Here is a 13,594-nt window from a genome sequence, read left to right as displayed (position 1 = left end):
AATCATATTGTAATATTGTTTATTTGAATGCTTTCCCTTCTCTTCCATCTCATCTCTGTTCATTTGTCCACAGAAATTGAACTATCTTTGGCAGTCCAGATACTTGTGTCATTTTAACAAACTAAGGCCCAGACGCATGAATAGACTTGTCCAAAGTCACGTAGTAGTTGGTGACAGACCAAGACTAAACTTATCCCCAGGCCAGCACTCTACCCACAACTCCCTGATGCCTCCACAGGCATACCCAAAAGCAGGAACATTGGCTGTGTTTTCAGGCCAGGTCTTCATTTATCTAGCTGTACTCAGCTGATTTTCTCTCAATACCTGTTGCTCTTTTGTATTTTTTCCCGTTATTTTGCCACATCTTTCTCATCCAGTTTTTTCTTACCCCCTCTTGATTTTTAACATTGGTAGCAATTTGCCAATAATTATTGACTTTGTTCTTAATTTTTCAACCTTTTAAAATTAGGTATATTTGACATACAATAAACTGCACGTATTTAAAGTACACAGTTTGATAAGTTTTGACAAATGTATACACTTGAAAAACCATCCCTACAGTCAAGATAATGAACATATCTCTAATCCACAGAAGTTTCTTTGTGCCTCTTGGTAGTCCCTGCCTCCTCTTGTCTTGTTCTCAAGCAACCAGTGATCTGCTTTCTATCACTATAAATAAGTTTGCATTTTCTAGAATTTTATACAAATGGAATCTTATAGTATGTACTCTTAAGGGTCTGGCTTTTTTCTCTCAGCAAAATTATTTTGAGATTCATCTATGTTGTTGTATCAATAGTATTCCTTTTTAAAATGGTACAGATGAACCGGTTTGCAGGGCAGAAATAGAGATACAGACATAGAGAACAAGTGTATGGATGCCAAGGGGGGAAAGTGGCAGGGGGAGGTGGGGGTGGTGATGGGATAAATTGGGAGATTGGGATTGACGTACATATACCAATATGTATAAAATAGATAACTAATAAGAACCTGCTATATAAAAAAATAAATAAAATTAAAAAATAGTATTTCTTTTTATTGCTGCATAGTAGCATTCCGTTGTATGCATATGCCGTAATTTGTTTATCCATTCACTTGCTGATGGACATACAGGTTGCTTCTAGTTTTGGGCATTTACGAAGAAAACTGCTATGAATGTTTGTATACAAGTCTTTCAATGGACTTAAGCTTTCATTTCTCTTGGGTAAATAGGAGTGGAATGGCTATATCATATCGTAGGTGTATGTTTAACTGCTTAACAAATTGTCAAACTGTTTTCTAAAATAATTGAATCATTTTACATTCTCAACAGCAGTGTATGAGAGTTCCCATTCTTCCATGTTAATGCCAACACTTGGTATTGGTATGTTCAGTCTTGAATTTTAGCCATTCTTATAGGTATGTAGTAGTACATACTTCCCCCTTAAGATCAGGAAAAAGACAAGGATGTGTAGTTTTATTACTTTGGTCCATTACCCTCCCCCAACCCCTGGTAACCACTGTTCCTTCTTTATGAATTTGACTACCTCGTATAAATGGAATCATAGACTATTTGTCCCTTTCTGTTTATTTCTGGGCTCTCTATTCTATTTCATTGTCCTTATGCCAGTACCAAACTTTTAATTTACTGTAGCTTCGTAGTAAACTTTGAAATCAGGAAATATGAGCCCTCTAACTTTGTGACAAGTTTCCAGTCTTTCACCATTGAGTATGATGTTTGCTGTGGGTTTTTTATGTATGAACTTTTATCAAGTTGAGGAAGTTTCCTTCTTTTCCTGTTTCTTGAGTGTTTCTTTGTTTGTTTGTTTTTGGTTTTTTTGTGGTACGCGGGCCTCTCACTGGTGTGGCCTCTACCGTTGCGGAGCACAGGCTCCGGACACGCAGGTTCAGCGGCCATGGCTCACGGGCCCAGACACTCCGCGGCATGTGGGATCTTCCCGGACCGGGGCACAAACCCGTGTCCCCTGCATCGGCAGGAGGACTCTCAACCACTGCGCCACCAGGGAAGCCCTCTTGAGTGTTTTTTTTTTTTTTTTTTTTTTTTTTGTGGTACGTGGGCCTCTCACTGTTGTGACCTCTCCTGTTGCGGAGTGCAGGCTCAGCGGCCATGGCTCACGGGCCTAGCCGCTCTGCGGCATGTGGGATCTTCCCGGACAGGGGCACGAACCTGTGCCCCCTGCATCAGCAGGCGGACTCTCAACCACTGCGCCACCAGGGAAGTCTGAGTGTTTTTATTATGAAAGGATATTAGATTTTGTCAGATGCCTTTTCTGTATCCATTGAGATGATCATGTGGGTTTTTCCTTCATTTTCTTAATGTGATTATTATATTGATATATTATAATTGATATATATAATATATATAATTATATATAATATATATAGATATATTATAATTGATATATATATAATTGATATTGATATATTAATATATATTGATACATTATATCAATTTAATTGATATAATATATCAATATATATTGATATATATATAGATATATTATATCAGTTATATTATATATATTATATATAATATAATTGATATAATTGATATATTATATTGGTATGATTGATATATTGATATACATAATTGATATAATTGATATATTATATATAATATATATAAAATTATATATATTATATATAGATATAGATAATTATATATATATTATATATTATAATTGATATAATTGATATATTGATATATTGATATATTGATATATATAATTGATATATCAATTTAATTGATATATATATCTATATATATTGATATATCAATTATATTATATATATAATATATATAATATATATAATTGATATATTGATATAATTGATATATTGATATATTATAATTGATATATATATAAAATTGATATAATCGATATATTGATATAATTGATATATTGATATATTAATATATTATAATATATTATTATATTTCTTAATGTGATGTATTATATTGAATGATTTTTGTAGGTTGAACTATCCTTGTATCCCAGGAATAAATCCCACCTGGTCAAGGTGTATACTCTTTGTGAATTTGGTTTGCTAGGTTTTTGTTGAGGATTTCCCTTAAACAGCTTTGCAGAGTAGGAATGCTGATTCTCTTGTTGCATATGAGGAAATTTGAGATCAGTCACGTGTCTGGTGTCGCATAGTAAGTGCCAGAGCTAGGAATAAGACTCAGGTTTGAATAATGTCTCAAGCTTGTGATTCTTCCATTTAATGAAGGAGAGAAATTAATTCTTGTTTTTTAAATTTTATTTATTTATTTATTTTTGGCTGTGTTGGGTCTTCTTTGCTGCGTGCGGACTTTCTCTAGTTGCAGCGAGCGGGGGCTACTCTTTGTTGCTGTGCGTGGGCTTCTCACTGCAGTGGCTTCTCTTGTTGCGGAGCACGGGCTCTAGGTGCGCGGGCTTCAGTAGTTGTGGCTTGCGGGCTCTAGAGTGCAGGCTCAGTAGTTGTGGCGCATGGGCTTAGTTGCCCCGCAGCATGTGGGATCTTCCCAGACCAGGGCTAGAACCTGTGTCCCCTGCACTGGCAGGCAGATTCTTAACCACTGCACCACCCAGGGAAGCCCGAGAAATTAATTCTTAAATTGAATGTGAGGGAATTGCTACAAAGGTGTTTCTTTAATATTATTTGAGTACTAATATTGTATCAGTGGTTCTTACCTTTGGTTTTGGTTTGGTAGAAACATTGTTTTTCCTCAAAGTATTAAAATTGCCATATTTGTTTTGTGATTAAATTAGATTATAGAATACAAGGTAAAAATGCCACAAATAATAAGAGAAGGGAAAGATCACTAGCCTGGGATAGGCAGGAAAGTATTATGGACATAATCAGTGGACATTCCCATGGGACAGCACGTGGCTAGAGGGACAGTATAAGCAAATACACAAATAGGATGCCAAGAGTGGTATATATTATAGCAATAAGCCTGTTTTGACTGGAAGGGAGGGGCATAATAAAAAATATAGACTGTGTCATTCCTTACCATGGTCCCAACCTTTATAGGGCTTTTACTTTAGTAGGGCAGGGGAGACAAACAAGTCAGTATACCAAGTGTTATAGGTACAATGAAAGGGGAAGTACAGGTTACTGTGGTAAAGCATGACAGTGGTATTTAAATAGTCTATAGTCAGTCAGGGAGTTTTCTGGAGGAAGTGACATGTAATCTGAAATCTAAAGGATGAGCCGGAATAATCTAGTTAAAGAGAGTTGTTGAATATCCTGGGCAGAGAGGGGAAACATATTTAAAGACTTAATCTTGCTGGATCCCCTAGGGTGAGGTAGAAGATGAGGCTAGAGAGGTGTGGGCTGAGACCAGTTCTGGAGGAGTGCTATGACTTTAGCAGAGCATTGTTTGAGGGAAAGAAACCTGACCTAAATCTTGTTTTGCTCAGGGACCAAAGAAATGATGTTCAGGGTTGTTAATGGAATCCTTTCCCATCTATTTTTTTTCTTACAGCTTTATTTTCTGTGGTATGAAGTACACTTCCCCCTATTTAATCTTCTATTGTTCTTTAAGGATTCCTTGGGAATTTTATTTCTGAGTTAATTATTTGACTTTAGGTAAAAGCTTAGGTTCTTTCATAGAAATAGGAAGGGATAAACAGAAATAACAGATATTGAGAGTACATAGCTATTGGATTATATATTTATTTACCTCAAAACCTGTTTACCAGACAATTAAAACAAAATATTTAACCATGGAGCTATTGTTTTTGGAAAGGTATTAGCATCTCCTTTGTATATGGTGTAAAACTGCTCCCTATCCAATAATAACTAAAATGGTTAAATTAATAGAATTTGAGGTTTAGTAGAGATATTATTCTCTTGTAAAACTTTTTATAATTACGAGGAAACCAGGTTATATAGATGTTTAAATGACTGAACTGTAGAACTCTTTTAAGACAAAGTTTTGCTGTATTGCTTATTTATGTTTTTCTGTCTAATTTATATAGCCATAATGTATATACCTTACAATTAGATTGCTTTTCAAAAAGGAATTTAGTAGTACCTTAAAATTCCTCAGAGATTTTATGGTGGTGGGTTAGTTAGAAGAAAATCATCATAGTGGCTTATTTTGGGGGGGGGTAGTAACAATATCATTATTATTTTTGTGAAGATTATTCACACCTTCCCTGTGAGATCCAGAGTCCTAGGATCACTTTCTTCCCTGTGAGAGAATAGCTTCCTAGTAATTATTTTGGAATGAGTTCTGTGCCTTTGAAAATTTATTCCTGTCGCGATGATAATGAGACAGATTGCTTGCTATTCTATATGTATCCCTATAATTAATGCAGGCACTAGAGAGTTAAACTCATTAAATTTGGTATGTAAGGTTTCAGTATGTACAAATTAATGGTGTTATCTGCAATCAAAATCTAATTTTTTTGCCTCCTTAGCGCTGGCTGACAGAGCAGAGAGCTCAATGTCCTCATTGCCGGTAAGTGTTTTACTATGATTATTTGTGAATTTGGAAAGTAGTAAGGTGATGGGGTCAGCGTGTGTCCTAATACTCATAACATTCTTTCTGCAACCTGCCACATTTCTACTCCTTGCAAATACAGTTGAAAAGAAAATAAGCAATCTATCTCGATAAAGAAATGCAGACTAATTTACCTGACTTAGAGTTATGTAGAACACATTACATTGTTTACTTTCTTTTGGAAAATCATTGTGTAACTTCTTAACTTACCTTTTGTAACTAAAAAAAAAAATAAAGTTTCTGTTAAAAAAAAATCCAGATAGTAATAAAAAGGTTTCTGATTCTGATACCTGACTTGATATTTTCATGATTTAACTTTCAGAAGAAATTGTTAGTGTTAGGTTTGGATACCTGTTCTTCTAGACATTTTTCTATATATGTACTGATGTATGCATATAAATGTTTTCTTAAAAAGTACAAATGATATAATATTATTTTGCTTTGCTTTTTTTTCCATGTAACATATGGTGATGCCTTTATTGATCATATGTACATATATGTCATTTAAAATCAGTGTTTGAATAATAATCCACTGTAAGATTATACATTGTTTTTTTTTTTTATGCTTATATTGAGACACATATAGGTTGTTTCCATTTTTGGTTATTTCAAATGATGCCAGATTGCATTGAAGGGAAAGGTCTTTTTACCATTTTATGTTCCTAATAATAGATATTGAAAATGCTTCTTCCTCACATTCTTGCCAACACTGGGTATTACCAGTCATTTACTTTTTTGTCATTCTGCTAAGTGAAAAATGGTATCTCGTTTTTAATCTGCTTTTTAAAAAAATGATTGAAACTGAGCATCTATTAAAACATTTTTAGCCATTTATAATTTCTTTTTTTCTTAAACTACTTCATATCTTTTGCCCATTTTTCTTCATGTACTGTTCACTTTTTTCATACTAACTTTTAAGAAGATCAGCAGTATCAAATAGAACTTTCTGTATGATGGAAATTTTCTATAGCCTTGCTGTCAACTGTGGCAGTAGAGCACTTGAAGTAAGCCTAGTGTACTGTGTAAAGAAATTTTCTTTTTTTTTTTAACTAATTTGAATTTTTAATTTAAATAGTCACATATGAGTAGTGGCTGTCATTTTGGAGAGTATAGCTTTAGACTAAGGAATTAAGAATTCAGTTTGGGGCTTCCCTGGTGGCACAGTGGTTGAGAGTCCGCCTGCCGATGTAGGGGACACGGGTTCGTGCCCCGGTCTGGGGAGATCCCACATGCCGCGGAGCGGCTGGGCCCGTGAGCCATGGCCGCTGAGCCTGCGTGTCCGGAGCCTGTGCTCTGCAACGGGAGAAGCCACAGCAGTGAGAGGCCCGCGTACTGGGGAAAAAAAAAAAAGAATTCAGTTTGTAATCTGAATTGCTAATTTTTTTATTCAGTTTTTTTTGTAAATGATACATCATTGTAAAAATAAGTTACAAACCATACTTTTCATTGTGTCTTTGTTACTATTTTGATAGTAATATGGTATGAATATGATTGTGAGCCCTATTCTGAAGAGTGTTTATTTTTTCTTGATTTATAATTTCCTTTTTTTTCCAGCTTTGTTGAGGTATAATTGACAAAATTGTAAGGTATTTAAAGTATAAAATGTGATTGTTTGATACACATATACATTGTGAAAGGATTCCCCCCATTGAGTTAACACATTTGTCACCTCAGTATTTACCTTTGAAATGTGTTTTAGAAAATGATCTCAAATTCCTGACTGAGAGTACATGTATGTATATTTTCTCTCCAGTGCTCCACTCCAGCTACGAGAACTAGTCAACTGTCGTTGGGCAGAAGAAGTAACACAGCAGCTTGATACTCTTCAACTCTGCAGTCTCACCAAACATGAAGAAAATGAAAAGGACAAGTATGTCCTTAGTTTCTTTGTTCAAGTGTTTCATAGATTGTGCCACATGGTATTTTAATGACATTATTGAAAGTTTAAGCTTCCTAGGTGAACACTAAGACAATTTTCTTCTGGCATGGTGTGGGTGTCTCTATTTGGAAAGACCCTCTAACTCTGACTTCTTTTATTAAAGCCTCTCATAAAGGATTAGAACTGCCACAATTTGCTAATTACTAATCTCTCTTCTTTGCTTCTTGATGCCTACTGGCCCCCCCTTGGGTTTGCTAAAGGTGCCTATATATAAGCCATTGATTAATAATGGTTCTGATAAATTTCCTATATTGTAAAAGCTATATTCTAAATTCGGTAGTGTGGAAATCATGCTAAATGAGATAGTATCTAATATGCTGTTTCTTCATGCTTTTATTAATTTCCTATTGGATATTCAGATTACTTATAAATGAGAAATACAAATTGTCGACCTATTTAGGTATTTTCTGTAAGCTCAGTGTGATTTATCAGTGAAAAGCTTTTTAAAATTGCAACAGTGTGTCCCCTTTATAGGCAAGAGAAACAATTTTTTAAATTGCGGCAAAAGAAACAACATAATATTTACTCTCTTAACCATTTTTAAGTATATAGTTCATAGTGCTAAGTGTATGCACGTTGTTGTACAGCAAATCTCCAGAATTTTTTCATTTTGCAAATCTGAAGCTCTCAATTCATTAAACAATAATTTCCTATTTCCCACCATTTTACTTTCTGTTCCTATTTTCTCCCATTCCATAGATTGCCCTTTTTCTCTGTTTATTGTGTCTTTTAATGTACAGAAGTTGTTAATTTTGATATAGTCCAATTTATCTATTTTTACTTTTGTTGTGTGTGATTTTGGTGTCATACCCAAGAAATCATTGCCAAATCCTGTATCATGAAGCTTTTCTCCTGTGTTTTCTTTTAAGAGTTTTATCATTTTAGGTCTTATGTTCAGGTCTTTGATCTATTTTAAGTTACTTTTTTAATATGGTATAAGTTAAAGGTATTTAACTTAAAGGTATTTAACTACTAGGGCTGCCATAACAGAATACCACAGGCTGGGTGGCTTAAACAACAAAATTTATTTTCTCATGGTTTCAGAGGCTGGTAGTCCAAGGTCAAGGTATTGTCAGGGTTGGTATCTGGTGAGGCCTCTCTCCTTGACTAGGATATAGCTACTTCTCACTCCATCCTCACGTGGCGTTTTCTCTGTGAGTGCACACTCCTGCTGTCTCATTCTCTTCTTGTAAGGACACCAGTCCTGTTGGGTAGGCCTCCACCCCTGTGATTTCATTTAACCTTCATTACCTCCTTAAAGGCCCTAACTCCCAATACAATTACATTAGGGCTTCAGTGTAGGAATTTGGGGGCACACAATTCAATTAATAACCATGTCCAACTTTATTCTTTTGCTTGTGGTTATTCAGTTTAAGGGAAAACTTTTTTAAATTGAATTGTTCATTTCTAATGAGGATCTGGTATTGTGCAATTAATCACCTGTGTCTTGGTTATTGTTGACTTTGGTCACATGTAGAAAAAGTGTGCATGCATACATGCTCATGTAGGCATGGACGCATAATCTGATTTGCCCAAAATGTAGTAATAGGATAGAATTTATCGTCTATACAGTTTCTCAGAAATGATGTTATCTTTGTACTTTAAATAGAAACTAGTCTGCATTTTTCATGTAATTTTAAAGTCCTTATAGATGGATGAAAACAATACTTAAAAAAAATTGTCTCTACATGTAATTGTTCGGCTTAATTCACAGAAGCCATGGAGTACATTTTATATTTCCTGAGATATAGTCATTTAAAATTGACTGACCTGTTTGCCCAAACTTAGGAATTTGTTGCAGTAACTATGTTCCAGTTTTTAAATTTATTTAATTTATAACTGTACTTTTTTTTCATAATGTATAGATGTGAAAATCACCATGAAAAACTTAGTGTATTTTGCTGGACTTGTAAGAAGTGTATCTGCCATCAGTGTGCACTTTGGGGAGGAATGGTAAGCGGAACAAATTCAGCATATTATTTAGAGTGTAGAAAGCACTGAAATATTTGTTTGTTTTAGATAGAAAGTAATATCATTTTACTCTGTTTATAGAATGAAAGTTAAATGTATCTGCTTTATAGCGGAAGGTATTGTACCTTCTCTTATTCCAGAGAAACTTCTTTTGTTGGGAGATTTTGATGTATGATGTGCAACCCTTACATAAATATTTTATTTTAATTAAAAACCTGTAAAATGTCTACTCATATCAGTTGATCTGATATCCTGGCTGTGATTTCCAATTTTAGTTTCTTTAAAATGGAACAAAAACTTTATAGACATTTGTGAAACAATATGAATGCAGACATCTAGTTCTTATGATTTTTTTTTAATCTTTCTTCCTCAAGTACCTTCCTAATTTATTCATTTGTGCTAGAGACTAGGGGTTCAGAGATGAACACGGCAGATATCAAACAACTAGTTCTGTACTTAATTACTGTTGTGATAAATATTAGGAATAAGTATACAGTGCTGGTGAGAGTGAATAACCATGGGACCTGACCCTGAGTTAAGCTCCAAAGGATTGAGTAGGAGTTAAGTGGGTGGAGAATTTGGACAGGGTGGATGAAAGAGAATTATTTTTGAATAAGATGTTTCTTTTGCAATGGGCTGTGGGAAGAGGTTTGAGGTCATGGAAGAAGGCTAGTACTGACCAAAAGAAGAGTGACAAATAAGGTTGTGTCAGGTGGTTTGGGCCATTGTTAAGGATTTTGCTTCTTTCTAATGAGTGAAAACTTCTGGATAAGTAAACATTTTGCTAAAGTCCATTATCTAAAATCTTGAAGGATTTCCTATATGGGCCAAGTGATTTTAAGCAAACTCTGGCCTGTTTTAACAAAGTGAAGGCAGCCAAAAGATAAAATTCATTTGAAATTGTTTACCAGTTTATTAGTATCCATAGAGTGTTAAGGAAGGAATGTAAATGCAGATGAGATATATGGAAATGTTCAAAAACTACTCATTACTTTAAATAGCATGGTGGACATACCTTTAAACCTTTGGCGGAAATTTATGAGCAGCATGTTACTAAAGTGAATGAAGAGGTAGCCAAACTTCGTCGGCGTCTCATGGAACTGATCAGCTTAGTTCAAGAAGTGGTAAGACTACTACTGAAAGATCATTATCCCTTTTATAGTCTATAATATATATTTTTCATAATATAAACCAATCAGATGTTGAACTCAAGATTTGAAATTTTGATAAGATATACTTATAGTTCTCACCAACTTCAAACTAGCTGAGGAATTTGCATCCAAACCCCTTGCCTGTTCTGAAGTTGGAGCCAGAGAATTGCCTCCTCTTATGCAGAAATAGCGAATCAGTGAATGAATTAAATAAACCTGTTTGTTACATAGTCAGTAATTGACTCCTAAACAGAATCAGTATTGACTTTTACAGTCATTAAGTCATTCATTCTTTGGGAGAGTTTCTGCTACCAGGGAATGAACTATTTCTGATGTCCTGAATTAAAACTGAAGAATTCAAAGAGTAATATTTAACACTACTCTTTAGATACTGAATGGGTCAAAGAGCTCTGGTGAGCTATTTACCATTTGTAATATTTCTATGGGAAAATGTAATAAGCATCAAACATTTAAGTACTAAATATACTTTTGGAATATATTTTGTTTAAAGTTACCAGAATGACAGTTATTCCTGAGGTTTGCAGACCATTCCTAACTCAAGATGTTGTCTTTATTGTACTCATGTAGGAATCAAGATCGAGATCATCATTTATAACATTCTTTATACAGAAAATAATGTTTTTGAGTTACATGTATGCTACACAAAGTCATTTTGGAATATAAACAAGTTGGATGGCTTCTATTTGGCCTTCGTTTAGTTACCTTTTTTTCTATTATTTTCTCTTGACAGCATTTTAATTTGGGCATTAGGGAGGTTGTTCTAGTTTGAGATTTTCACTGCTGTGCTTATAATAATACTAAGTATAGGAAAGATTGCTTTTTATTTTTGGTAGTATGCTATTAAAAAAACTATGTGCTCTGCAATCTTTAAAAACCCTATTTTTTTCTTTGTTTGTTTCGTTCTGAAAAAAATTTAAAACTTTGTAAATTGGAGTAGATGTGGTTTTTCAAATTTTTCATTTGTTTTAGAGTTTTGTGTGATGTGAACTGGCTTTAGTATAATTTTTTGGTTTTGAACAGTGGTTTCCTATATGATTGGGGCTTTGAGTATGTGTTTTGTATGTGTTACCCAAAGCAGTTTTTTTTTTGTAATTACATATCTTTCTGTTTAACTGTTAAAATATTGTGTACTTTGTTATGCTTTAATTGTTTAAGAATTTTTTTCTGAGTTTCAGGAATTCAGCTGACTTTAAGAATAATTGCAGTGATTGCATTAATGTCTGTTTACTTCTATTTAAAAAATTTCTTCAATTAAAATTTTTTTATAAATTTATTTATTTATTTTTGGCTGCGTTGGGTCTTTGTTGCTGTGCACGGGCCGTCTCGAGTTGTGGCGAGCGGCTGCTCTTCGTTGCGGTGTACGGGCTTCTCATTGCAGTGGCTTCTCTTGTTGTGGAGCATGGGCTCTAGGTGCACGAGCTTCACTAGTTGTGGCACGAAGGCTTAGTAGTTGTGGCTCGCGGGCTCTAGAGCACAGGCTCAGTAGTTGTGGCGCACGGGCTTAGTTGCTCCGTGGCATGTGGGATCTTCCCGGATTAGGGATCGAACCCGTGTCCCCTGCATTGGCAGGTGGATTCATAATCACTGCGCCACCAGAGGAGTCCTAAAATTTTTTTACCTGCTTATCTTCTAGGAAAGAAATGTCGAAGCTGTCAGAAGTGCAAAAGATGAGCGTGTTCGGGAAATTAGAAATGCGGTGGAGATGATGATTGCACGGTTAGACACACAGCTGAAGAATAAGCTTATAACACTGATGGGTGAGTTTTTCTATGCTGCTTGTGTACATGGTGCTTTGAACCTCCTTGAGGTTCAGTGGTTGGTGAGTTATTATAGGCTAGGAAAAGATTGCTTTAAAAAATAGAAGTTCTACCTGTTAATTGTTCCTCTGTATCAATTAACATTACACCAAATTGATACAACTTCTGCTAACTTCATGGGATATGCTTCCAGCTCTTCAGACTTTGTGATTTACAAAGTAGGTGGTCTGATTTGGCAAGCGTGCCTATCTTTTTTTTGTTTTGTTTTGTTTTTGTGTCATGTAAAGCAGTTTCTTTCTTGCTTCTCTATAATAATAATTTCTGTAACAATAATTCCTTTATCCTTCTGTGTTTCCAGCTTCTTTGAGACTGTTTTCCTCTCTGGACATTCTTTTTTACAGGTTCCTATTATGTTCAAAGCACATACCTCTTGCTGACATTTAATATAAACAAATGGCCCACTTAACTACATTCATCTTTTTAGGCTGCATTTAAATTTGGGGGGAGGAATTATTTTAGAATAGTTGATTGATTAAAAATGTTAGTTTTCTATAGCTTTATATTCCTTTAGAAGAAGCAATAATGTTAATTTCATTACAAAGTATACTGTCACTGTATATTTCTTAGAAGTATTTAATAGACCCTGCATTGTCCTTTGTAACTGTAGTTAGGGTTGGTTCTGAAATCCTCTTGTCAAAGCTACTATAATTAAAACTCTGGAAAAAATTTTTAGGGTAGCTGTAATGAAGAAGTTTTGCTTACTTGAGATTGATTCCTTGTTATTGAACATGTTCAATGAAATTTAACTTTATTCTTGAACCATAAAAAGCCTGAGTGTTGGTCTTCTCCTGTTTTTTAAATAGGTCAGAAGACATCTCTGACACAAGAAACAGAACTGTTGGAATCCTTACTTCAGGAAGTAGAGCACCAGGTGATGAAATATTAAATGAAATGAGATAAAGTCTTTATCCTTTTTCTGTTCATGTACTTTAAAAGTTTTTTGACAGATTATGTAAGATCAAAAGATCTGGGGATCTGTGTGCTATAGTAGGGATTTTTATGAAATAGGAATCAGCTGATTCAAGGTTTCTCCATCATGTATGGGAACTAGATAAAATAATACTAATTTTGTTTTTGAAAAAAACAGAATTATTTTTACTGGGAATAATAGCCAATAGGAATCTTTAAAACATTAAAATCTTCTGACATTGTGACTTAAGTGGTGACTTCGAGATAGAATATTATTGCCAATTACTTACACATA

At 34.5% G+C, this 13,594-nt stretch overlaps 1 protein-coding gene across 8 annotated transcripts in view; it reads left to right on the top strand.

The window, feature by feature from the left end:
* Positions 1-13,594, top strand: part of TRIM37 (tripartite motif containing 37) — a 155,670-nt gene that overhangs the window by 7,106 nt on the left and 134,970 nt on the right. For 7 of the 8 annotated variants that reach the window (XM_079906086.1, XM_079906080.1, XM_079906079.1 and 4 more), the window contains exons 3-8: positions 5,409-5,449; positions 7,245-7,361; positions 9,296-9,383; positions 10,403-10,525; positions 12,207-12,330; positions 13,194-13,261. In XM_079906086.1, the coding sequence (XP_079762212.1) occupies positions 5,409-5,449; positions 7,245-7,361; positions 9,296-9,383; positions 10,403-10,525; positions 12,207-12,330; positions 13,194-13,261 (561 nt within the window). The remainder of the gene's footprint in view (positions 1-5,408; positions 5,450-7,244; positions 7,362-9,295; positions 9,384-10,402; positions 10,526-12,206; positions 12,331-13,193; positions 13,262-13,594) is intronic. The other variant, XM_079906084.1, reaches the window with a different exon arrangement.

This window comes from Stenella coeruleoalba (genome assembly GCF_951394435.1).
Source record: "Stenella coeruleoalba genome assembly, chromosome: 19".
Taxonomy (NCBI): domain Eukaryota; kingdom Metazoa; phylum Chordata; class Mammalia; order Artiodactyla; family Delphinidae; genus Stenella; species Stenella coeruleoalba.
The sequence above is the reverse complement of the archived record's forward strand: the minus strand, read 5'-3'. Positions and strand labels throughout refer to the sequence as shown.